The following is a 27,277-nucleotide window of genomic DNA, read 5'->3' as shown; positions in this document are numbered from 1 at the left end:
GAGCTGACTCAGTCGCGGCAAAGCTGCCGTCCCAAGGTAATCCACAAAGTCAGGCCGGCCAGAGCCTGGTGCTGACAAGGAGGGCGAACTTGGGCACACCTGAACGATGTTATGCTTGCTGAGCTTCTCAATACAGCGGGGCTTAGACCCACTCCAGCCCCAGGCGCCAATGCCGAGCTCGCCGTTTCCATTGCCCCCCCAGGAGTACACTTGCCCTTCACTTGTCAAAGCATACGAAGCAAAGCCGCCAGCTGCAATGGCAACCACCTGCTTGTCTAGCGGTACCTGCACCACGATGATCATGCGGTGATACAGACGGACAGCCAGAGCTGGGCATTCACCCTCGACCTATCCAAGTTGATCAGCCTGCCACTTTAAGATGTTACCCCCAATAAATTGCGGCACTTCAAGGAGCCATATGTCGGTGCTTTTCAGTGCTGAGATTTACGGGACAGGGAAGGGGAAACATCCATGAAACATATGGCCGTATGTGCCAATGTTCGCGTCGATCATGATGTGCACGTTGCCCAGCGCTTCGCCAGAAGGGGTTGCGACCCCCATTTTCGTCCCGAACATTCATGCACTTTCGGGCACCTGGACCCGACAAATGACAGGGTCTGGCGAAGCTCTGATGTTGCCGCGTACGCTAACCAGGGAGGGCAACCCAAATACCTCGACAGCGATGCTGCAATAGTTTGGTACTGCCCTATAAAATGCGGCGTTTTGCCAGAACCTGTGTGGGTCGCAATGCCTGAAAATGCATGATTTTGGGGGCCAAAATTGGGGGTCGAACCCCATTCTGGCAAATCACTGGCAACAAAATGTGCATTTGTCGCATGGCGTCAGGCATCTCGCAGCAAACAGGTCGGATTATCCATGCCGTTGCTTGCATGCACTTCAGCACTTATTTACGTCTTACGTCCACACGTCGTCCCTGCAGCACCATTTCACACAGCAATAATCTACTTGCATCCTCTGGACCCACAAGTTCACCAATCATCCACATATACCCTCTGACGGCACCAGACAGCACGATTCCACTTCTATACATGAAGAAGACATGTCAGGTCAGGCTACAGCAAATCCAGGTATGCTGGCTTCAGGTCATTGGAATACACATAAAAAACTGGGCTTTCTTGAAAGGAAAAAACTAGATAAAGATGGTTCGAGGCCATAAACTGCGGCGACAAGGACACGGTAGCACGGGCGTTGAGTCATCTGAGGGATCGCTGAAGTCCAGACTGGAAGCGCGCATCGATGAGCAACAGATTCTAGAAACCCGCATCGAGAAGCGAATCCCAAATTCCACCATTCTTTCTACTTACATCCTCTGACACCGCCATTCCATTTGTATCCTCTGACACCATTCAGGTAAGCTTGCCTCAGGTGATGGAAATTGTAGCACTGATTCCCAAGTAGTACTTGGAGTTGTCAACATGCGGTAGAAAGATACATCATCAGCTCATCACAATTCCCCACTCAAGTGCTCGACCTATCTCGTCTGTCAACACTACTCCACACAGCACCATTCAATCTGTGTCCTCTGCCCCCCCTCTATCAAAAACCACCATTCCACCTATATCCTTTAACACCAACACACCTGACTGAGTGATCACAATTTCTCATCATGCCACGATGACTCAAAGTTTGAAAGGAATGCTGGACAACAAAGCATTCAAGCAACGAGGAGATGCACGATTACCTGCAGAAAAAAGTTCAAAAGGCGGTCTTTGCTAATCATAGAGTGCACAACTCCAAGGCGGCCCTCCCCCTCATCGCGCCCGCACGAGAAGACGCGTCCCCCCCTGCATACCGTACCAGCATTTTGCAGACCCTGTTGTTTGCGGGTCACGATGCCTGAATGCATGCCTTTTGAGGGCCAAAATGGTGATCGGACCCCATTCTGACAAATTACTGAATCATACACTGCAATTATGATGCTGCAGCAACGGCAGGAGCAATAGAAAAGATCAGTGACTGTTCCCAAACATAAACAATAGCAACGAGATGTCTTCGGCTTTGAACAGTCACAGTATGTTGGGAACTGAGCATTGCATGGTCATATCTTACCTGTCAGCAACGAGTGTGTGCGAACCTCCGGCACTCACCAATGGAAACTCGTTGACTTCCGATTCAAACACGCTCTCGTTGACCATGTCGTTGCAATAGAGGTTCTCAACGGCTTTCGGTGCCAGCTGCCTCTGGAACTCTGCATGCCCTAAGCACCCAAAGCCTCCGTAGCCCCAAGTCAAAAGCTCTCCGGTGTGTGATATTGCAGCGGAGTGCTGGCCGCCAAGCTCCAAGGACTGCACCTTCAGGCCTGCAAAACCCATGCACGATAAAGAAAACTCCAGATAAAGAAGACTACCGATAAAGCAGGCTACCCTACGACCTTCGAGAAGTTTCCCTCATACCCCGAACTTTAGACGCCTGCTGAGGGCTGGTACGATGCCATAATACGGTCCTTGTTGTGCCATTGTGTGCGCCACATGAAGACTATCTGCTCAGTCTGCCCAAGTAGCGTTTGGTATCTGTACAACCGCTAAAACTATCAAAGTCGCATGGGGTTGACAGGGTTCCGGCATCAGCCTTGCAAGGTCTTGTCGTATGTAATGCTTGCGTACAAGTGCCGTACTCATGCCGTTGCTAAGTGCAACGAAAACAGTCCTAGGAATCGACTCAAATTATCTATCACAACACTCACACAAGGTCCTAGGACTAGTTAGGCGGACGCAACATGTATGCTATATAGGCCATGGTGTTGAGTAGTTATCTGTACATCAGTTTGCGACAGCAAACAAGGCATTACATTGCATGCGCACATCATGACTGGGAATTTGTGCACGAGCTCTCATGGTCGCACACATTACTTTGGGGTCATACTCGATTGAAGCTTACCCAAAAAATCATGGTTTGCACCCTGCACAATAATGTGCATCGAACGATCATGCCCCCTGTCTCAAGGTTTCCTGTAAACTTTATACGAGGGAGACTCACAGGCAGAGATAGAGAGGTGACTGTGCGCAGTGGGGCAACACCTAGGTCCACGAAACACTGCTTGTGGAACATGGCAAGTACGTTGTATGTACAATCACCAAAGTATGCAGCATCCAATGTGCATTGGATCTGATCTGACAACCAGATATTGCACAGATATTGCTTGCTGTGCAAGATCTGATGCATGCTGGGCCTGATGACGGGAAATGAGCTCTGCTGCAAGAATTTTGCAGTTTCAAAATCGTCAGTGTTCTCAGTGCTCTCAGGCAGGGGCTGTGTCATACTTAGCTTACCTTGTAGCTGAACAGGCACGAACCTCAATGCTTCATCACCTGTGCCAAGGCGACCTCCATTTCCCTTACCCCAGAGGTATGGAATCCCGTCTATAATTGCACCTGAGTGCCACATTCCAGCTTTCACCGTTGGCTTCCCCGCTGACTGGAACGTGGTTGCGATCTGTTGAGGGCCCCGGCTGTCAGCACCACTTGCATTACCCAAGGCACCCCTGCACGTAATGACGCACATCAATTGCAGTGGCAGATTGCTTCCGCGTCTGAACAGGGACATAAACGGCTTAGATCAGCATTCCGGGCGGCTTACATGATCCTTTGACGTCTCAGGGGATGGAGGGCACATACTCTGCACCCCTGCCCCACGACCATATCGAATAAGACGTCGTTGCTTCTGTACCAAGTTGACGGCAGGAAATTGCCGTAAGCTCAGTCATACAACGAAGTGATTCAATGAACTTCATTGCGTCTACGCTCGGTGCACCAGTGAACCCTAACAAACTACACGGAATCACGCCAAAAAGGGGATCCCGTGAACAAAGTCTATGCCACCACCTGCATGACAATGATAATAAAAGTTTATTTTGCATAAAGATGTGAGCAAATGATGCGCAGAGTGACCCATTTGTCCTAAGCAAGAGATGTCCTGAAGCACGGACGCAAACCAAACATGAAGGAGCGCTCAATCATATGCCATAGCAGAGAACAGACGCTGGGTAGCCGAATCAATTGATGGCATGCCATGCCGCACGGGCACTCGCGGTGTATGTCACACGACCTTATATTTGAACCTTCAAATCAGATCTTTAGAGACTCTATCTCACCACGCGACCAATGCCAATGATGGCAGGGCTGAAGAGACCGCCTTGTATCAAAGTGGATGCAGTGACTTGTGCAAAGCTGGAGTTTCTTGTCCACAACGACAAGCTCGAATTCTGCGTTGTGCTCGCATCTCCTGTGCAAACAATACGCGAACGCCGTGTCCAGATCCACCACGTATTGCATGAGTGAAATGGAAGACCATTCTCCCATGCAAGGTTCTGGAGCGATCTTTACAAGCGCCTGTCAGTCAGCGAATTGTCTTGTTCTCGCCCGTTTTCAACGCCTGCCTGGCCCCCGCCACCAGGCAGGCTTACCGTATGATGATGATGTATCTTTTTACAACACTACCGCATCCACATGGACATTGGCAACTCCAAGAACTACTTGGGAATCGTATAACTGATTTATTTTTCAGCTCTGGCTGACAAGTCTCTTGTGTTGTTTTGCCTTCAGGGCACGTGAGCGGCTGGGATAGGCATGCGGAAGAAAAAACAAACAAATGTAGTAATAATAATGAATAGCCATGGAAGGAGCGCTGATACCCGAGAAAGGCCAGGGCAGCTATTCCATGAACGAATGTGCCAGAGGCGTGAACATGCACATAAATAGCCAGGTACAAAGCACGCTGTATCTGGAGTATCACTGCTCCTCATTCTCGTGCCGGAAAAGCCAGGGCAGCGTGACCTGAGTACAGATCCATTGCCCAGCAGTTCCATCGCAGGCAACTTCGTCGACCAAGTCCACAGTCATGCAGCCGCCCTCATCAGCGACGATGCGAGCAGCCACTTGCAAGCTGACCGCACCACTACCGACGGGCATGCCCTGGCTCAAGCGATGCATGGCAGCGCCTGCGCTGCAGTCCTCACCGCAGTCGACCAAGACCAGCCGCTGCTGCTCGCATTGCCGCATCTGCGTTGCCAACTCATCCACCATCGTCACCCCGGTATCCTTGACTTCCACCGTGACGGCATCTTCAACGCAACGAACCGACACAATCATGCGTCCGTTGCGACCTGTGCGCTGCAGTGCGGAGTCCAAGACCTGGCTCAGCGCACGAGTCAGGTTTGTGCGTTCGGCGACCACCATATAATTGTTCGCTTCGCTGGGGCCCTGCGCTTCGACTCGATCCGAACTAGGCAAAGAGTCCCCTCCTGCAGGAATCGAAGTGCCAGATGCTTGAACAGGAGGGGCAGATGCCACTGCCAAAGTCGCTGTGTGACTCACGGGCGAGTGAGCACTTTCCTCAAGGTCCGTTGAGGTGTGACTGGATGCGTCGTCATGCCGTGATGCGTCACTCTGCACGACCACCCATTCGTTGGCGCGGGAGCCATCGACACGGACACTTGGCCGTCGCTTCTCGCGGGAGAATGCCTGCTGAAACCGACTGATCAGCGCGGGGGAGCAAAGAGTGAGCTCAACGTGAGTGGTCTCACACATTTTGACCGCCGGGATCAGCAGCGAAGCGAGCACATCCAGCACATCGCATGCTACTTTTGCTCCACTGGCCGTGGGAGAGAAGTTCTGCGCATGACTGTACGATGTACTTGGCTGGCTGTCGCCCCCCTGGTCCAAACTTGCACGCGAGAGCGATGCATCGATTGACTGACTGTCCCTTGGAACGATCCCGAGCGGTGTGTCAGTAGCGTCTTGCATGCCGATCTGCCTTCGGACAGGCTTGTCCAGCAGCTCAACCACCGGGGGGGCATCCTCGTCATCATCCGCCCAGCCCTCGTTCTCGCTAAACACGAGGCTGTCCCCTTCCGAGACGACCTGGAGCTCGTCGGCGTTGTCGATTGAACGCAGCACGATCCACCCCGTTTCGCGGCGAGCCTCAACAGGGGGCGACCGGCCATCATCGCGCCTGCTCATCGTCCCTATAGAGCTGCCAGCCTGCCAAGACGGTGAATCAGCTTCCATCCATGAATCCTCATCTGCCCTCTGACTCGTGAGGAATCCAGCTGCACCCCTTTCATCTCTACGCTGTGAAGCTGTTCCCAACTGTGAACGTACGACAGGCGTCCTTGAGCGGCCTGGGGCATCAGCACACGCCGCCGCGGCCTGATCAGCCGCGCTGCCTTCCCATGGGGAACGAGGTAGTCCAAGCGCTGGCTGCTGCTGCGCTGGGCGAGGGGGGGGTGCTGCAGATGATGACGCGGGCGACGAGGAGCGCTCGGTGGTGTCTGTGGGCTCACGCTGGGCGCTGTGCATGCTGGGAACGCGGTGCCGGTGCTTCTCAAGCGTTGCGAGATCTCCGGAGAGGAGAGGGCCGCCATTGTGGCGGGGGTTGTCGGTAGCGCTCGAGGGCAGGGAAGAATTGGTGTGGTTGCTCCCGCTGTGGCCGTTGGTGTCAAAGATCCGATGTGTAGATGGCTGAGCAGGTGTGCTGTTGTTAAGAACGGGAAGCTGCTGCCCGAGTGCAGCAAGTCCGTAACCCTGCAACGTACGCCAAAAGCATGTAACCAGCCATACACTATTCTTCCCCAGTAGATCTTGGAGTTGCCTCTGTCTGTGTGGATGCGGCAGTGTTAAAGACACGGCATCATGATATCAGGATGACGCAGCGTCACCATGGCTTTTGACTGTCCCATGCTCCATGCCACTGCTTGCTGACATGCTCGGGTGACATGCTTGCTGATGTTCGAACCAGCCATCATGGCGGTGAGCGGTTGCATTGTGTTTGATGCTGAGGGTGTCCATGTGGTGCAACAGGTCCCAGCGAGAACGTAGGATGTCCTTAGTTTGCTACATGAATGCATCAGCTGTCTTCATTGTGCCTTAGGGGAATGCCATGCCTTTCCTCGCCTTCATGATGGGTGGAACGTAGAAAGGTAAGTACCCATGGTGACGAGGACATAACAATGTGTGAGTCAGCCACATCGTATCGCCAGGGCGCTGACTGGGCGCCTCTTCATGACAAACCATCAACGTGAGTCAGAACCAATGCCCCAAACAACGGTCCAGCTTGCCAATGCTGTGCCCTCGCTGTCCACTCCGAATCACCGACAAATGGCCTCCAAGGCGGTCAACTTCTACCCTCGCTTTGCTTCAGGTAAAAGCACCATGCTCTGACGCAAAGAAGCCCACGAGCTCTTTCACCTCGCGACCAGTCCCCCAATGAAGTCTGTGCAGACGGGGACAGCGTCTTCGTGACAATGATGCAGTGCACATAGAGCGGTGCGCGATCCTGATGAGAAGCGGCAAAAGCTAGCATGATCGAGAGGCGTACGTCTGTGGCCTGAGATGGTTGCAGTTGGCTCTTTAGCTGGCCCACCAGAGTGCTGATGTGCCCCCCCTGCACGACCATAGCCTCGGCCATGTCACGATCCAGGTTACCGCTAGGCAGGCGAGGCACCAGCATGGCGCCAAACGTGCGCATGGCGCTGCTGCTCTGTTGCATCTCCGACAGCCGCTCCTGCATGTACGAGTCCCTCGCGGAATGCGCGGCTGTTGCCAGCACAGCGCGGAGCTCCATAGCGCACGCCGCGCTCAGCGCAGACGCCGTGAGTAGCATCGTCCGCTCCTCCCAGTAGTCCACCGCGTCCGCTGCCCCAACCTGCAGACACATATTCTTGGTATCATTAGTACCGAAGGCTGGTCTACGTACGCTTGCCTTGGGTGCCGGAAACGATTATTCCCAAACCTACTTCTACTTCTTGGAGTTGCCAATGTCCATGTGGACACTTTAGTGTTGTAGTGCATTACTGCTGGCAATAATGGATTCCGTTTCATGGTTGAATGTTACTCATGGTATTGTAGCACTATCCATGTGAATGTGGCAGTGTTGTACATAGACACATCATTACATCATGTAGACAATGGCAGGAAATAGTCAACAAGCAACAAAGACAGCACATTCGAAGTGATACAGCTCATTGAACGTCAGCGGTCGGAACAAGCAAGCCTGTCATGAACGCGCGGCCGCTCGCACGAGCTGAAACTTGAAGAGAACGCCAGAGACAACCCATCATCATGTCAGCATCCTGAAAGGCGCATTCAAGCTGGACAGCAGAGCGTACCATGTTGGGTTTGGAGTCAGTCCAAGAGCCCCGGGTTGCGCCGCTGTAGGAGGTTGAAATGATGTCGGAGACAGACGCGCCGGCACTGCGCGAGATTCTGCGGCCAAAGTCCTCGTCATCACGTGACGATGCAAGCACCGTGACGCCATCATCTCGGCCCCAGGCTGATGCTCGAGGGTGTGGACGCCCTGGCATGCCGTCTCTGCTGCTGTTGTAAGGAAGCACATCGTCCAATGGCACGACTCCGGGAAGAAAGCCCTCCACGACCAGTATACCGACCTGAGCACCACACTGAACGGTGATCTATCTACAACGCTACCACATCCATCTGGATAGGGCTGTGCTAACGCATAGTTGGCTGCGCATTTCATGCTGATTTCCAAACACACAACGCATTGTCTTTTACACCTTGCAACATCAAGTAGACGATGTTCGGAGCATACCAGAAACTGGCCGGCTGCAAGCGGAAACACGAGGCAGTCGCTCTCGGGCAAGGACAGGGAGCGTTCCGCTGCGATCTCCTCCTCAGTCAGGCTACTTCCAGCTCCACCAATGCGCAACGCCTCACAGTCAAAGCCTCCAGAATCACCATTGGAGCGTCCCACGGCTGCCTCCCGTCGCAGCTCCAGAACCCCTGAGCGCAGGCTGGCAGGTTGCCGCAAGTAGACGCTGGCGACCAGTGCACCGAACCCTTTGAACATGTCAGTCAGCAGCTGCAGATGCACTGCGCAGAGCTGCTTGAACTCGAGACTCGTCTGCTGCGCAATTGGCAGCGGACTGGCGCAAGCGGCAGGTGCTGCCACGCTGCGCGTGATGGTGCGCTTGCGGCCCCGCAATGCTTCTCGACGCACATGGTCTGTACGCAGGCCTCCGTCGTCAGACACGGTGCGTAGTACATGTTGCAGGTTGATTGAGGACGGGAACGTGCGCGGACAGCGCATAGACAGGACAGCGGTGCCGGCGCCTAAGCGACACTTCGAAACGTGCCGATCCGCGCCGGAAAGTCATCAACTTCCGCACCGGTTTTATACCACCGCTATATAACAAAGAGCGACTACATAGCAGGCACGACGCTCGCGCTCGCGTTGTACGATTGGATTTGCCGTCATCGTGCACAGCCCGAACTCGGCTCTGTATCGCGCCGCAATACCATGCCAGCAATGCTGTGTCTATAGCTGCCACCCGCTTCAATGTACTCCCATCATACTATTCCCGACCTTGTGCTGCAATACGATCTCGGGTAATCAACAACTTCTTCAGGACACATCTCAGTGTACAACGCAACCGGGCAGACAAGGCAAATCCAGAGAACCCAAACATGGATGCAATATAAGAAAGTGGCATATCATCAATCACATATTTTGTGAAACAACCATAGGCTAGAACTGCTCTTGTCCCTCCACTATCTCAAGATACTCAACAATATACCTTGCACCTCACGGAGAGCATAAACTTTACAGGCATCCACTTCCCACTAGAACTATGAATCTTGTGTGGTAAGACTCTGTCTTTACATTAGAGACCACGCTCGTTAATCAATGTGCAATCCAGGGTAGAAAAGGCAACGTACTCTCAACACATCGCATATTTTCGTGTGCCACACGAATTATGGACAATGTGTGGTCAGACTGACGAGGTATACCGGAATGAAGCGCTCCTCGAGGTGCACCTCGGAAGCACATGTGCAGCACCTCATTGTGTTGACACCCTGCCCAAAACATTTTTCGAATCAGCTAACCATGCCTGCAGGTTCAGGGAACGTTTCTCTGCAAATTAATCCCCTAACACGGCATTCTTGTTATGGTAAGATTCTGTCCAAGCCCATTGACAATAGGAAAGAACAACTCGAATTGTTGAGTGCCACGCCTGACGCGTCATCGCCACGTGTACAGCCAGAGGCTCGGGCATGGGAATTTTACGCCTTTACACGCACATCCCGTACATGCCCACACGCAGCATTGTGATAAAACTCAATGAAATCAAATGCCTTATCCCACTTGACGCTCCTTACATCGCAAGTCAAAGTCTGGGTAAACCATGTGGTGACGTCACCATGCACGCATGGAGCTGAGCGAGCGCGTCTGTACCTCGGAATGCCCTGCTACATGGGACTATACTGGGCAGCTTAACGAAGTCTTTCCATCATGCGGTCAGTCTGGTGGATGTCCCGTCGCCAATCAATCCCGCCTCAAATCCAAAGAAGCTTGTCCCCCGTGCAAGTGGCAGGGATCAAGCGCACCGCAAGCGTCGTGGTGCACAAACCCATGCTTAGGTGGAGACGCAAGCAACTATGTCACTATGCCGAAAACATTCGCAGTATGGACTGACGAATGGCGGTCAGCCTGGGGAACAGGAACGGCAGTCACGACAGGAGAGCACGCACGCGCATGCGCAGAAATGTTGTGGTCAATATGTGTGCTATGTTACGCAGGTTGAAGCGCCGTTTGGTCGACGCATCGGTGCTGCAGAGTCAGACGACGCCGACAACTGATCAGTGTCTTGACGTCGGAGGGCAGCCATGCATACAGGGCAGGCTCGTCACTCATTTCTAGCTAGTCTCCCCCGCGGTATTGCACTGATCCCGTGGGTATAAGCTAGAAAAAGCCACCCACTTTGCCAGCAAACCGAGTCTCACGTTTTCACCAGGACTTTTGGCCTGGAGAATATCTTGCGTGCTTCCTCAATCTCCTGTATGCGGCGCTCCAGCTGGTTCTTATGGCGGATTTGACTGGGCGTTTCAATCACGAACGGGAGTCGCTGCATAGCGGCCTCCACCTCATCACGATTCTTCTGAAGGATCTCCAGAGTCTCCAAGCGCTCGTCTTCCGACATCATGCGCATGCCCTCAGGAATGAGTGCCGCCTCCTTCTCAGCCTGCACATCCAAGCAGCGTTTCCCAAGGAAAGCATGGGCCCGACGTCGTGTAAAATTTCAAGGGTTGTGCAGAGATCTACGACCTGAACAGCCCTAAGCTATTCCAGGTCGTGCCTGCGCATCCCTGGGACCCATGGCAATGTCCTTGGTGACAACAGCGGAGATGCCTTTTGGCTCACTCCGTGGCAGACTTGGGGTATCATGGAGTTCCAAGCTAACATTCACTCATCGTCCCTGCCTATCCCTGGAAACACATCCCTCGTGATACGGCGCCCCTGTCCTTGGTGGAGGGGGCTGTGTACCGGAATCTGCTTACCATGAGTTAAACGGTGGCATTCATTGAATGAAGCGAACAGGCCATCTAAAAATGGCAATCCATCATCTTTGCAAATACCACAGGATGCGAACGGATCCGTCAAAAGCTTGGCGCCACATAATCGCACGCGCAAACACAACATAGCAAGGCACTGCCGCATTCCCACAGCGCCGAGCGCACCCTCGGACACTTCTAGCGCCCAAGATCATTCAACGCAGAGCATGCTGAAGGAGGCCAGCGAAGGGCGCACCATTGCACGGGCGTAGTTTGCAGCCAGCTCCATCTTGCGCTCGTGGAGGTATATAGGCACACGGCCGTAGCTACTTTTGTGGAGGAACTCCGAACCATCTTTCTTGGGCGGCGCCTCGCTCTTGTTGCGCGCCCCGGCGTCCAGAATGTTCTGCCTCACAAAATCACGGCCATCGTTGTCACCTGCGCATCCGCCGCCCCCCCCCGGGGTGGAGCGCCTTGGCTTCGCTGCCATCGGCCCAAGTGGCCTCCGCGTTGGCACCCCATCACCCCCACTGTTCTGGTCCTCCTGCACGCCAAAAGGAAGTCTTAGTATCCTTGCTATTGCACTGCATGTCGGCGAGGATGAATGGAACATGTGGAGGCCAGCTGCAGACCATACTGTCACCCATCACGAGTGCAGGGGGCAAGTCAAGACACTACACATGTATCTCGTGATAATTGCACTGTTTGTTTTGGTCAAAGGACAGCACATTCATTGAAACAGTTGTGTGTCCTGGCCCATGACCTATGGATTTCAGGCGATGGACCAAATGAAGGATGAGTGAAAGACCATCATTACTTGGGCCAAGTCTTGGCGAATCTGCTGGTAAACTCGATCATGCATGGGGAACTGTCGGAACCAGGGGGCTCACCATCTTTCGGACTGCGTTGACGTTACTTTGCTGCCGGATGGCCCGTCTGTTGGCCTTTGCATGATCTGTGGGTGTGATGCCCGCACGCTGCTGAGCATCTCGGACACCCCTGACAGGATTGAACAAGTTGTCCACCTGCAATCTTGCAAACCTGTTTGAGAAGGTCCAAACATGGAATCAACGACGACAACGACGGACAACCACATGTCGGGACTGAATTCATAAAGAACTTGCCATTTGCATGTCGCGGATGGTTTCTCGCCCGCCTGTCGGGATTCGAAGTTTGGCTACATACCCTGCACAATTCAAAGATGGGTGCACCAGCCATACGGCTGATGATTGCAGACATAAGCCATGACGGAAGCATGTCGTACACGATCCTTCAGCTTTCAATAACAGGAGCCGCAACACGTTGGGCTACGGCAAGCAAGGAACGCCATAATGTATTTGTGTCAGTGCTAATCAAGTATTGCCACCACTGGCAAAAACGTTCACAGAACAACAAAAATCGCGTTCTGACGCACCTGTCGACTATCTTCATGCATTCGAGGCCTCGGCCTGTGCACGACAGTCTCGACGCTCGGACCAGGCTCGTGTGTCTTGGTCCTTGGCCCAAGCAGGCCAGTTGAGTCTGTCACTATGTTGTAAATACTCTCCTCTTGAGTGGTTTTTTGGCGGCCACGCGTGCTTTCGGGCCTCGTCATGGCTTTGGAGGGGCTGAGGCAATAGGGGCGACAACCAGTTTGAAAGGCGCGGGAGGGAACGGGTACACAATACACTGTCTATGCCACCCGAGAAGAATGAAAAATGTCTTGTTTTACAACTCCCTTCATACTTATAATCTATGAGGAAACCACAGTGCAAAGCAAGTCCCGGCAAGTTCTCACTGCGCCACGCGCAGCACCCTTCAGACAGAATACGAGGCAACTAACAGACTATGAAGCGCGTCGTTGACACACAGGCGTCAGTAACCGATGCCCCTGGTGCACACAGTAACTGTGTTTGACACTTTTGGCAAGTCGATGTCCAATGTTTGCTGACTCAGATGCGTCTACGTACATGAGATAGAAATCACACAATGCCTACTTCGTAGCTCAGCAATGACAACGGGTCAATGGTATTAAAACATAGCCTTGAGCTATGCACTTTTTTTGTCAAAGTGGCAGGTCCCCAAGGCTTATTTCTGCCAGGCCCTACCCCAGGGCCCTTGAGCCAAGCAGGACGGCACGTGGCCGTGGCGCTATCCCGAGATACTTTTCAGAGTGCTTACCAAGCCCGTACGCACGTTGACGAAGCCCATTACGAAAATTGCGTTAACAAATTTTGAAGCAGCATGTCTGTGATAGGTGTTCACCCACTTCATGGTATCGCTGTGCAAGCGGTTGAGGGTGAATCCTGCTTGTCGGCAATTGCAAGTGCACTGCCTGGTATTATGATCTTCTCAGGCCCGTGAATTGATTTGTGCATACCTCACCGTGTGGTTACATTAACTTGCCATTTCTGCTTATTCGACCTGTAGCCATGTCGGGTGCCTTCGGAACATCCTGCACACGCAGTCCTAGGCCAGGCAGAAGGAGTTTGGTGGTACGGGCGCGCCAAGGTGGTGGCAGGATAGCAACTAATCCTTCTAGAACGCAAGGCAGCGGTAGAGGACGTTCTGGGCGGTCCTCTGGTCGAGGCGGTGGTCGAAGTATGATGTTGCCTGGCATTGTTGCTGATACTACGTGGACATGAGAACCTGAAAGATGAGTACCGCAATTTCGCATCATTTTCTCTAGCTGCCTGTGTACATGTTTTGCATGATTGCACGGCCCCCATGGTTGAGGCCGGCGCCGCATTCACGGTCCAGGTGGCATCAGTGCCTTGTGAAACGCTTGAGTCTTTCTTCATCGCCATTTATAGTATAGTTGTACCGTTGTCTTTGCGTACCCCGCCTGCCGCTTTGTAGAGTTGCCCATTTGTAGTCAGGGTTGCTTGCGTGCCCTCGCTGATTTCGGACGCACGATGCTGATGACCACTATTCCACTTTCCCTTCCCATGTAATGAAGATGGTGCCAGATGACCTCAGCAGGGCTGATACGCGCGTGATGATGTCAGTTTTGTTGGCTGCCAACACGAATAAGTTTGCTGCTTTGCACAGTGAGGTCTGGCCTTTCTGCACGCAGCTGTGAGTCCATACGCAAGGATTTACGTTCTGCCGTGATACACATACGAACTGAACTGGACACAGAGGATGTACAAGCAGTGCAGCTGTCCGCCCTTCTACCCGTGTCGAAAGCACCATACTGGTTCAAACAGCGTCACAGCCTCCTAGCTCCTAGTGAGATGCTGGGCTTGCCATGATGCCGGAGAACTCCACTCCAGCAACATCAAGTGATGTGTATGATGTGGGTTCGATCTAGGTGGATGTTGGCATGCAGAGAAGCGAGACCCCAATCAGATTATGATCCGAAGCGACGGCATGGAGCACTTAGGCAGTGCCCTTCAGGTGCGAAAGGACAAACCATTTCCTGGGCCCCCTCCCGGAGAAGGCCCTCCTCTCAAGGTGCTTCCAATTGGGGGCTTGGGAGAAATCGGCATGAACTGCATGCTGGTGGGCTGCGGAGACCGCTACATTCTCATTGATGCTGGCCTCATGTTTCCCGATTTCACGGTACGATCACCTTGTGCGAATGCTTCGCCAAACGGTATCATTTACGAGTTCAGGTTATGGATAAGACATGACTTGGGTGACGTTTTGTGACCCCCAAACTGTGTCGTTTCCGGGTGCAGATTCTGGAAGACATGAATTTGGTGACGTGTGGTAACCCCAGTTCGGTGAGAGCACTGCATTGTCCCCCAGCTGCAACATCAGCGACCACAGTGCAGTCGGTCCAGAGACCATCCAGACCAGTGCAGTCGGGCCAGAGATCGTCGAATCCATGGGAATGCATAGTGTACTTGACGTTTCATGATTCAACGCAACGGGTTTGAGGCAGTGCAGTACACACAGCGAACTATATGGAGCAACATGGATGGTTGGTGATGACCTGTTGTCAGAATGGGGCTAGGAATGGCCGATTGGGATCTGGGGGATTTGAATCCGCAGCAGGCGCAATATCCCCAGTATTTTTGCCTCTCAAGGGAGGGGGGATAGTAACTAGAACGGTTTCAACCACACACTGGAGACTGTCAGGAGGCTCTGGGACGGTCAATGTCAATGGTTCGGGAACCAGGCGATGTCATCTCCATCGGCAGAGCTGAGTTGTTGAAAGTGCCATGGATTGCCGTAGTGATGTTTCAAACAGGGTAATATTGGTAGGGTAGCGTACACCTTGAGTAGGGATCTCTCCAGCGACAGGTCTAGTTCCCTATGTTAACCAGTATTTAGACACAGCTCATCTGCGGCGATGTCTCGCCAGGCTTGGGAAATATGTATCACTGCTTCAGCGAATCGGGGCACAAGCTAGCGCCGCGAACCAAGAGTGCCGTGCTTTCATTGGCAGCGTCAGCTCAGTGCCTCGCCAGGCAGTTTGTTCTGTGAATCTTTCCCTGAAAATGCATGATTTTCAGGCGTAAAGACTATTTTCAGGGATAATGACTTTTCATGATTGTTTGGGGCAGAATTGTGGGTCGAACCCCATTCTGGAGAATCACTGCGTTAGCTTGAGGGGTATTTTCCTCGTCTGCAAGGTGTAGCCTCGGCACCTGGTATTCAGTGAATGAGCGAATTCGCACACGTGTCTATCTGTTTTTAGCCTTCCCGCATGTCGATAGGTATACATGTGGAGCTGTGGCGATAAGCGCAGATCTCCAAGCTTCACTAGAGCTGCCAATGTGGATGCGGTCGTGTTTGTTAACGATAGTCAATCAGATTCCCAGAAAGGGCTTGGACTCGCCAATGTTCACATGGATGCAGTTGCATGTAGTGTTACATAATGATGTATTATCAAAAGAATACGATCAGCAGGTGCTGAGGAGGCTATGGGAATGCAGGACTATGGGATGTCGAAGATTCTTCCAGACACGAGCTTTCTTGCGCAGTGGCGGGACAAGATCGAAGCGTTAGTCATCACGCACGGTCACGAGGACCACATCGGCGCGATGCCGTGGGTAGTGCCCGCGCTCGACCCCTCTGTGCCCATCTATGCGGGCGCCTTCACCATGGAACTCCTCAAGCGTCGTCTCCGTGAGTTCAGCGTGTTTGACGAGGACCGATTCCATACGTTCCGGATGCGAGAGCGGTTTAACTGCGGCCCTTTCGAGTGCGCCCCTTCTTGCATTGCAGAGGCTGTGTGGCACAGGCATTATGACACAGCCAATGGAATGTAGGCTTTATGACACTGACGCCCAAGTAGTCTGTACGCAGCTGCCGATGTCCATGTGGATGCGGTAGTGTGGTACAGCGATGCATCGTCGTCAGAATCCTCGACCTTTCTCCTGTGCTTACAGAGTTGAGCAGCTTTGTGCAAAGCGCCTGATCCACTAGTTGCTCCGCAAGATCGGGTTTGGCCGTTTTCCCCCCAAAAAATCATGTCCGGTCGCGGTAGCTCAGTGTAAACACACTCTTTCCCACCCTTTTACGTGAATTCTCAGCCATCCGGACTGCAAACCTCTCGGTCTGACAAAATGCCTTCCCGGCCTTTCACCCAACCCTGTGCGTGCAGAATTGAACCGGTCCGAGTCACTCACTCCATCCCAGACTGCTGCGGACTGATCATGAGGAGCGAGGGTGGCAACATAGTGCACACGGGCGACTGGAAGATAGACGAAGCGCCGTTGGACGGGGACACCTTTGACCGGGAGGCGTTTGAGCAAATCGGCCGTGAGGGGTGGCTCTCATGATGTCTGACTCAACCAACGTGCTGGCCCCTGGCCGTACCGTCAGCGAGAATGTCGTACAGAGAAATCTCGTTCGCAAAGTAATGGAACATGAGGGGAAGGGCCGCGTGGTCACCACGCAGGTACTATCCTCTGTTCAAGAGTTTTCTTTGATTCATTCACCGCTGAGGCAGGTAGGTACATGCTGGTGCTTTCTTTGCTCGTTAGGATTCAGCGAAAACAGATACTACCCCCATCTCAAAGGACAGAAAACACTACCTGCACATCGCCGTTCCACGTTTTGCCGATGCTGCATGGGTTTGAGGCGCAGAGGGCTCGAGCCGAGCAAATCCGAGGCTCAAACTGACAAGGAACGTTCCATTCTGAGCCTTGAGAAGAGCCAAAAGTTGCTCACGGCACCTCCAGACAATCTCAGCACCTTCAGATTGGAAGTACTCCAACAGGCGCTCACAGTTTTTTACAGTGCAGATGCTGAGCAAGCATGATACTCAGTGCAGTTCGCCAGTGCTTTTCCAATTGAGTTTCAACCCTTTTGTTTGCCGCTTTTGCCACTTATTTACCCCTTATTACCTTGCCGCCAATATATATGCATTTTCATGCATTTAGACCCATGATTCACAAGGTCTGCCGAAGCCCTGCAGTTCGCGTCAAACGTGCACCGTCTGGGATCGATCAAGGCTGCCGCAGACGCTGCCGGCCGCAAGGTGTGCTTTATCGGGATGAGCCTCAACACGTACCTGGACGCTGCTGCGCAAGTTGGCAAGGCTCCCTTCGACCCCCGAGAGCTTATCTCTGTGGACGACCTTGAAGACCACGACCCCAACAAAGTCCTGGTCGTCACAACTGGGTCACAGGTGCCGCTTTGCTCGTCGCTGTAGCTTGCGCTCTGCCTCCTGCTCCTTCTCCTCAACCGGTTTCGTGACAAAATTCCTCTACAACAGCACGTGCTTGGTGCAAGAAGTCTTGACTTTCATCATCCAATCATGTCAGTGTTGATCGAACAAACAGGCAGCAAGTTTTGATTCCGTGCAGCCCTAAATAAAGACATACACCGCGTCTCTGTCCCTGTTTTCTTGGGGGGCACGTTGAGAGGCGCCAAGCTTGGGTTGGCAGTCTCACTGCATCTATTGGTTGTGCCGGCATGAGTTCCGAGCAAGGTTTGCGTACTCAGTGCACGATCGTCGAGCTGCTCGTCAGTCGGCACTTCACCAGGCTGTGTGATGTGTGGGCCACGGCGTTGGAGGGCTACGATATTTGAAGACGCAAGGACTTTGTGCACACAATCGGGGGTCGAACCACATTGTAAAAGAAAAAAAGAAAAGAGATATGCCAGCTCAAAGAACCACATTCTAGCTTATGCTGTAGTGCTACAAGAGCCATGATGCTAATCGCCACAACGCAGGGGGAGGATCGGTCCGCGCTCAACATGGCCTCGTTCGATGCCAGCCACCTTCTCAAGGTGCAGCCAAGCGACCTCATTCTTTACTCGGCAAAGGTCATCCCAGGCAACGACAAACGCGTCACCAAGATGATGAACCGGCTTGCCAATCTCGGTCCCTCGATCGCCATGAGCCGCACTGACGGCCTACATTCCAGGTACTCTCAGCAGTGCTTTGCCAGAAGGGGCTTTCACCCCCATTTTCGTCCCGAAAATTCATGCATTTTTGGGCATCTGGGCCGAAAATGACAGGGTCTGGAGAAGCACTGACTCTCAGTGCATCCCCAGCAGGCATTTGGCCCTGTCACTTATAGATATGGTGACATTGCCATACCTAGTTATGTATCCAAGTTCGCTTGCTCTGTCATCTCAGGTCCAGGTTTGGGACTGGTTTGGCGTGCAGAGACCAACACCTCCATTGTTTCACCCCATTCCTATCAGATGCGTGGACGAGCCCATGCATTCAGCGCGTTTGAACCATCATGTCTACCAAAAACCCTGTCGGAATGTGCCTGCTCATCCAACCTCATAAGCGAGCTGAGATTGATAGCTATCTGATGATGATGATGTATCTTGTATTTCCTGCCATTATCTATGTGATTTAATGATGTGTCTTATAACAAAACTACCGCATCCACATGGACATTGGCATCTTGTGCTGCAATGCCACAAATTAGTAGTCTGCAATGGAGCGGGCTTCACCGACATGGACATGTTAACATCGTATCTTGTATAAAGCAAGCATCTGACGCAGCATTGCGTCACCATGGGGCTCGTCCCCATTTCTGTCCCGCAAATTCGTACATATGCAGGCGTCGTCTGGACCCAACGCACTCACTCTGCTGGCAATCCTCTGGTATGACCCGCAGCTTTCTTACCACAACCACACTGCCTGCACTGACGCTGCTGCTGATAGCAGTGCTTCACCAGATTGGGTTCTGCGACCCACGTTCGTGTCAATAATCCATACATTTCCGGGAGTCTGGACCCAAAAAGTGGCCGGGTCTGGCGAAGCATTGGCTGATGGCGATGTTTGTCGTGCAGTGGGCACGCCCACCAAGAAGAGCTGGCAGAAGTTCTCAGGATTGTGAAGCCGCGGCACTTCCTGCCAGTTCATGGTGAAGCCGCATTTCTGTACGCTCACGCTGACCTCGCACGCAGCTTGGGTTGCAACAACTGCAGCGTCATCAAGAACGGCGAGATGCTGGGCGTCGGCGATATTCGCAATGGGAATCACGTCAGCATGGGAACTGCTGCGGTATGTCACCGCAACATGATGATGATGTGCCTTTTACAACACTATCTCGAGATCCCGCATCCACATGGACATCGGCCACTCAAATTGCCCAGTGTTGCAATGGTAATCGGTGCAACCATTACCATTGCTTGCAACATGCAGATTTCACGCTGGTCAGGTCCTCGATCACTTTGGCAGGTCGCAACTTTCACAGCTAGTGTTGCGCCTCGTCATTGTATACAGACAGGAATGTGGAACGACGGCAGGAATAGCATATCAGCACAGGGACGAAAGCAATGTCTAGCTGACACGGGTGGTGCCAAGTGCGTTAGCTTCAATACCAAGGTTGCAGCTTTACTTCTGCCTGCTGTAGATTCATAGAAGAATATCTCTATGAATCCTTATCTGTATCAGAGGTAAGGTCAAATTTTTCGGTATGTATGTAAAGGGTGTCACGCCCCACTACGCTCGCCCATTGGTTTGGAATTCTTAATGTGATCTCCAACATGCAGGTCCTTGGGGAGGTCCAGCTGGACATGTTTTTCAATGACGGGGAGCGCGGCACGGGGACTGCAGCAGATATGGCGCTGTTGGAAAGGAGCAGGCTTGCGAACGACGGCGTGGTAGTGGCCGCGGTAGATGTTGTGAGGCAACTCCCGCGGGGCATCGCAACAAAGGGCATGACCCCCGAACAAATCATGGCCTCAGCCAGGCTCCGCGGACATGTCCGGATTACTACCCGAGCAATGTGGGTCGACAATGGCCGCCTGCTTAGAGAACTGCATGAGGCTAGTGACCGAGCTCTTGAAAGCCTCCCCGCAAATGCCAGGTACTGCGTCCACTCCACTCCACCTCGCTCAGCCCGTATGGCGAATCGCTTCGTGCCATCCGTCTCATGTGTTCAGGGTGGCATAGATGTGGGTTACAGCAGGCAGCCATGAGTGGTTCCGCCCTTGTCTAAGGGGCTCTTTAGACGGCAAAAGTAAAAAGAATAGTGTGCACCGACACTCAACCTCGTTTGTTTTATCTCTTGATACCATCCCAATCGTCTCATGCTTTCTACTTTCTGTCATTCTGCAAAGCACCGGAATGTAAGTTCAAAAGGTTGCCCTTCGGTTGTCATTGGTGACCCATTCACTGTGATGTTAACAGACACTGTATCACCTGTATCATTTGCGAGGTGGTGAAGGAGCGATGCGGTGGGTGTGTGCAGTTTGGTGGCGGTAGAGCGACTGATCATGCAGAAGATCAAGAGGGTGTGCAAGGAGTTCAACGGCAAGCGGCCCGAAACGATCGTCATCTGCCACGAAATGGACCCTCGCGCGGGAATGGTTGCCGCAGCGGCAAACGCCGGTGAGGAAACCATGCCTTCATGTACGCTTCGCTGCCAGCTGCCTGATTGCATCCTCTGCGTGGAGCGTGGGATGAGTATTGGCTCATTTGGACCTGCCATGCATGTTATCTACTTGGAGGCACGCTTGTGAGTGACTGTATGCAAGCGTTTGTATGACGCTTACCGCTCAGTGTGAGTTTGTGTGCCCATGTGAGTATTCACTCGTTTGATGCATCGTTTTATAACACTACCGCATTCACATTGGCAACAAAAGAACTCCAAACACAGCTTGGGAATCAGTGCTACCATCACCTGAGGCAAGCATCCCTGGGTTTGTCTGCAACAGTGAGTGGCTTCTTAAATGAAAATCCAACATATTTCCTCTTTGTGAACTTGACAGCGAGTCCGAAAGCGTGACTGTGACCGCCCATTTGTTGGTTACGGTACTTGACCAAGCTCAGCTTTCTTTTCAGTGAGGGCACTGTACGCTCAATGGTCAGAGGTCATTCCGTACCATCCCCTCCCTCTCACACCCACAGCGCAAGCGTGCTCCTGTCAATTTTCAAGCAAATATTGACTCGGTATCTCCTTTGGCCATGTTGACGGCGCGTTTGATGGTGCAGTGAACGTCGATGGATCTTACGGGCGATCCGAGGGCCCTAACGGGAAAGGTTTCCCACCGCCCTTAACTCGTATGCCGCGGGAGCTGCTGGCAAGACGGCGGAGCCTCAACCCACGGGATAATGTCACGTCGACCACAAATCCTGACGACGTTACGTATGGTTGAGGAATCCGCCGTCCTTGCTGTTGTTCATGCCCTTGAATGCTGTACTGACTGCGTTCAACGTCTCTCCCTCTGTTCGGTCCTCTTCGTAAGTCTAGGCTGTTTTGTTGACGTGTTCGGCATCTCTAGCGTGCATGCTTTTGCAAATGCGACATCGCGATTCATTCAAGCTCTGTGTCAAGTGGCAGTGGGAGTCAGACCTGGGAGCTTAACTCTTGGACATCTCCCAAATAATTGCTACACTTCCCTACAAAAGTGCTCTGTGTCGAAGTGCACCTGGCAATCAGGAGAATGAGCAATTCGATTGCAACGGCGTGTCTGGAGACTTTGCTCGTGGATAGGCGCAGAGCATCCCTGAAGGCCGTAATGCTAGGCTTCACCACAGCAACCAGACCTTGGATGCATTATATGTGGAGCATGCAAAAAAGAAAAGAGTGGAGGATGTAAGGTCTGACCTGTTACATTTGTCAAAGCAGTCTGGGTACGAGGAACTTCTTCAATCAAAACAAACTAAGCCCCGAGAGGGCCGGTGTCAGCAAGGAATGCTGCGGCAAAGCACAGCCTTGAAAACGACCTCTACTCTGTGAACGAGGCAAAGGATAATCGCGCAAATTCCGACAGGGAGCAGGTACAGGTGGTCGATTATGCGTCTCAATAGCTTGATGCCAACCAGCTGGCAGAGAGCTTTACAGCTGAGTAGACCGAGGAGCTGGCGGACAAGCAGAAGGAAGCGGAGGCTGTCTGCGCACCAAGATGTACCAGGGGGTTGGCCAACTCGGAGGAGGCCCAGCACCCACATGTGGTCCTACAGCTGAAAAAAATGGCTGATATTGTTGCGGGGCAGCACGAGAGTATGCAATGTGAGTAAACATTGGTGTCCGTTCCGCATTTGTATCATGTTTGACACAGGTCCCCTTGTGCATGTGTTCATTGTATGCAAGCGTTTCCAGATCTGTGCCGTATAGATGGAGCACTCAACTTGAGTATCGCTGCACGAGCTCTCCACAGCCCCTCATGAAGGGTGCACAATGCAGTGCTGTAGAATGGGTCAAATTGCGATCTTGGCAGCTTTGGCCAGGTCGTGTTGAAAATGTGAACTTCACCCATACCAGCCCATCAGGGTATGGGGAGGTGCCAGGTACTGATCAGCCTAGGAGATAACCCACCTTGGGCCAAGGCTTGACAAATGGATCAAGTTGAATTACTTCCCTTCCGAATCGTACTATTGCATCCAACTTCCCTCTGTGTGTTTCGACACAAAATACATGCACTGGCACTCAATCTGAATTGAATATTGTTGTTTGTAAATGTTCCCTTCATGCACAGTCATCTATCCTATGGTGGCCTGAGTATCAACAGTTGTGCACGGTTCCAGCTTAGTCACATCATCCGAGTCACATGGCAATTACCAAACAATCGCTCGCTTTGGCAGCGATTGCAGCTGGATTCCTAGAACACATGATCTTACTTAAGACTCAAAGACAATATCCAAGGACAACTCTTCTTCTTGCCTGTTGGTTTCCCTTCGTGTGTGTAAAGATGCCACCGCTAACTCGTCGAGGTGCAGCCAGCCGGACGAAAAAGAAAGGCAAAAGACAAAATAAGGTTCAAGCACTGCGCCTAAGGCGAAAAAACAGGTGCGATTCCCATCTGCCGATGCAACTTCAAGCTCCTCGTGTCTACAGGGTGCTCGCTCATTTGAGGATATTTCATCTGGGTCACGGTCGTAGACGTGCACTTAGGTCATGTAAAACTATGCTGGATGTGATTGACATGCGATGACCACGCAGGGCTGGCTTGCTGTTGCGGTATCCTGGACTTTGCTGACAAGTTTCGCAACCCCACACATCTCGACGACGCCATTCGTACGAAAATGCAACCAACAGCTTGTACTTCCCAGCAGTTCTGAGTATCTCGAGATAAAATCATCATTATACAGTAGGTAAACCAAAATCGCACGCTTGAGCGAAGCTGGCAGTCACAAAGGGTGTCACCCTATCCCACCAGAGTGCTCAGTGCTCTCATCGCGTAACGCCCGGCGTTACTAACGGTGCATATAGTGGAACCTAGGAGGAGATGAAGCAACATGATGGTGACAGGTTTATTCCGGAGGTATTAGGAGAGCTTTGCTGGACACCATGCTGGATATACTCAGCCCAGAACTCCCATGCATTGCCTGGTGCAGGCTTGACACAGAGCACATGTCTGGTGCTTTCCTGATCAGATTGGCTGCTTTCACCTCTGCTTTGTGGCAGGGGTCATACTACTCACTGCCACTTCGTGCAGACCAGATGGTCTGCATGGCTCGTTGTTGGGCATCGAAAACGCCCATGTACACTTGTCCAACGTGTTCTCTTGTGCAACATGCCGGAACTTGAACCCCACAAGACTTCATCGGACGGTGCACCACCCACGGACTTAGCTGGACTTCAAATGGTCCACGATCAGCACGTGGCCTACCTGGACCAAGTGAGCGTCCAGAAAGCACAAGTTCCTTCCCTGACTGGCTCGGAACTCGCAGAAGCCATGTGTGAAGTTCAAGTTCACCAATTTGCCGCTGACGTACTGGGGCTGCATTTGCTTCGGCACCCAGAGTTCTGTGCCTCCCTGCAAGGCAGCTATCCGAACTCATGAAACTGTGACCGTTTGTTAGGGCTGAGCCATGCTCGTGGTGGCCAACTTGTTTTCATATGCTCTCCTAAGTATGCCACAGCCTGACTGGGCACACATGTCTCGCTGCATACAAGCTTTCTTACACATGTGTAGGACCTAGGAGCGTTTCACAAGGACGCTGGCCAGTTGTTATGCATAACCAGTTGCCGTCGATGTGTAAGAAGCCAGCTATACTCCTGAGTAACCATTCATGGAACACCATCATGTAGGCCATGTTGTTCTCCAGGATCGCCCAATCACGCCTTTCTTTACTTTGTTGCAGATTGCTAGGTGCCTGACACATGGTAGCTAGATTGGACTCTGCGTCGCGTCAGGAGTGGTTAGCTGCGTCTCAGTGGATGGATTGGTTGCTTAGCCCAGTGTATGGACTGCATCGCCAGTCTATCATGTAACATTACATTGCCAAGCATCTCTTTTCTTTCCTTTTCTTTTCTTGTCTTGTCTTTTTACGCAGCCAAATATATGCCACCTGACCGATGATGTAGTCACTGACTATGTGCCTCAACATCACACGATAGACTCAAGTGATCCAGCAAATGCCACACAAGAGCTGCCTGACAGACACGCCTGCTCATCAAGCGCTCCCCAAACTCATTTCACCCAAAGTGAGGAATACATGTATCTAGATTGCTCACAAATTCGACGAACGGTCTATTCACATACAGCGTGTGCCAATTGACATCCAACATGTTGACAACGTGCGCCATGTATCGACTCCACGTGTGTGCACAGTCTGAACACGCCAGTGCAAGGGCAACAATCAATATCTAGACTGTCTTCTCAATCGTGGCCATCTTCTGAGACCTTGGGATCTTCCCTCATCACGCATGGTAGCTCATCAGAAAGCAGATGGCTTTCCTTTGCTCTTACAGGCTCTGTGCGGAATGAAAGGGCATGCTGAATGGGCAGGACGTCATACCTGAGCGAAGCAAAAAAACAACAAACACCTGCCTAGAAAAGAGGACTGGTTGTGACAAACTCAAAGCGCTGCGTAAGAATAGCTCACTGCTGAAAGACGGACAAGCCGCCAATGCACAAGCAGACAAGACCATACATGAATGAATCAGTCGCGAATGAAGCCATGTCTCTGAAGGTGCGCACTGCGCCGACAGGGACGTGCCACAGGGGCTTCGGCCTCGTGCATCAACGCAAGGGCCGAGGGTACAAAAGCATAGTTACCCTGGTTGTGCAAGTGCCATTGCCATGGCTCATCCGAATTTAATATACCGGCAGCAGAGGCCCGGCGGAAAAGGATACCGCCGAAAGGGATACCGCAAAGCCATTCAACCACTGCAGAAGCATGTGAGATTCAGAACCTGTACAAAACAAAATGGATCAAACTTGGATGCTTAGGAAATTTAGGAAAAAGAGAAGGAAAAAGAGAAGAAAAAAGAGAAAGAAAACGAGACACGCCAACCCAAAAAAGGCGGCGTTGACAACTTGCGAGACAGTCAGAGCTGATGGATGGTTAGGAGCACATAGCAATTTTGGAAGGGTCTCCAGGTCCTGGTTGAACTGGTTAGCGCCAAAGATGCAGAACGCGATGGAGCCCGAGGTGGGACGGTTCGTGGTGAGGCCCTGCAGGCAGCCATATGCCATGGCCAGTGCGTTGTTGCACATGGCTTTGAGCTTGGTCTGGACGTAGACAATGAGGTCAGCATGAATGCCTGCAGGTCCCTCGATCAAGGGAGTCCTTGAATGGAGTAATTGTCGTGTCAAGGAGCGATCAAGTGAGTTTGAGAGCAGTGCACCATGTTGAGGCTACTGTAGATGTGCTTCATACAACGGCTCTTGCATTGAAGCCCTTTCCAGGCGGTCATGTGGTGCAGGACGGCGTCTTTAAAGCACATCTTCAGTAGTGGGCGCACATGCTTCATGGAGGCATTCTGCACCCTCCACCTGGCGCGAGCACCAACCAGATGTGTCCTCACCCGTTTCAACGACGGCCTTGCGGCGGTCTTACCTTTTTCCAGTGCCATCTGATGTTCGGGTCCAGATTCCCAACAATATTTGAATTTTTGGGACCAAAATGTGTGGGTGGAAACTCATTGTTGGTCAAAACTCGTTGTTCATCAGGGTTCATTAATCTTAGTGTCGTGCGCACAAAGGATGAGACAAAGGAGGAGGAAGCGACAGCCCACTTTGACTGAAGGGGCAACGTGGCTGCTTTTCAAGCATGTGCTCGAAGACGCTGACCTCAGAATGACACAGTGCCTCCTTGCAGGCCGCAATGCAAGCCTACTTTACAGCCATAGTGCATATCTATAGCTTAGGAAATGCGTTACATGTTGAGGATGGCTTGCAAGGTCTGACCTGTAACATGTGTTGAAGCCGTCAGATAAGCTGCTCCAGGATGTCAAACGCGAGCAAAGCAAGATAATCGGCTTGGCTAGCCGAGAAGATTAAGGGACTGATGGGCTGAAGACAAACTGGCAACGACGCATAAGGCGAACGAGGCCAAACCATCTGATGAGACACTAAAATGAGCAGCGCAAGGGCCACAACAGGAAACGCGCACTCAGGTGCAGGCTAGTGTGCCATGTGCAACCCATTGTTCCCCTTCCCTTGCACAGAGCACCTCTAGAGGGCAAGATCTTGCCTGCCTCAGAGGGCTGCCTTGACCACAAGGAGGGCAAGATCTTGCCCTCTTTGTGGTGAAGGCACCTCTCTGAGGCTGGCAACATCAAGGTCTGTCGCTCTTCTGGATGCAGTGCTTCAGATGCAGGACTTGGTCAGCTTCCTCAGCCAGAGTAGCCTGCAACATTTCAATCGTCAAGACGCATGAAACAGAT

At 52.3% G+C, this 27,277-nt stretch overlaps 1 protein-coding gene and 1 pseudogene across 1 annotated transcript; one reads left to right on the top strand and one right to left on the bottom strand.

The window, feature by feature from the left end:
- Positions 1–10,756: 10,756 nt before the first annotated feature.
- Positions 10,757–14,095, bottom strand: LOC149809802 (uncharacterized). Its single transcript, XM_089994602.1, has 4 exons — positions 13,938–14,095; positions 12,200–12,350; positions 11,566–11,853; positions 10,757–10,999 (listed from the first exon to the last, which is right to left on the bottom strand). The coding sequence occupies exons 1-4, from the start codon at positions 14,093–14,095 to the stop codon at positions 10,757–10,759; spliced, it is 840 nt and encodes a 279-aa protein (XP_089850728.1).
- Positions 14,096–14,777: 682 nt separating this feature from the next.
- LOC149809801 (ribonuclease J-like) lies at positions 14,778–20,636 on the top strand (annotated as a pseudogene).
- Positions 20,637–27,277: the final 6,641 nt, after the last annotated feature.

The sequence above is a fragment of the Nuphar pumila genome, unplaced genomic scaffold (genome assembly GCF_984573655.1).
Source record: "Nuphar pumila unplaced genomic scaffold, dmNupPumi1.hap1.1 HAP1_SCAFFOLD_753, whole genome shotgun sequence".
Lineage (NCBI taxonomy): Eukaryota > Viridiplantae > Streptophyta > Magnoliopsida > Nymphaeales > Nymphaeaceae > Nuphar > Nuphar pumila.
Note: the sequence above shows the minus strand (reverse complement) of the source record. Positions and strands in the feature narration are given on the sequence as shown.

Coding starts and splice junctions, on each gene's coding strand:
- LOC149809802 (XM_089994602.1), bottom strand. CDS start 14,095: ATGGCGATGAAGAAAGACTCAAGCGTTTCACAAGGCACTGATGCCACC. Junction 11,854..12,199: donor TCAACGCAGTCCGAAAGATG/GTGAGCCCCCTG, acceptor TTTGGCGTGCAG/GAGGACCAGAACAGTGGGGG. Junction 11,000..11,565: donor CAAACTACGCCCGTGCAATG/GTGCGCCCTTCG, acceptor TTGGATGTGCAG/GCTGAGAAGGAGGCGGCACT.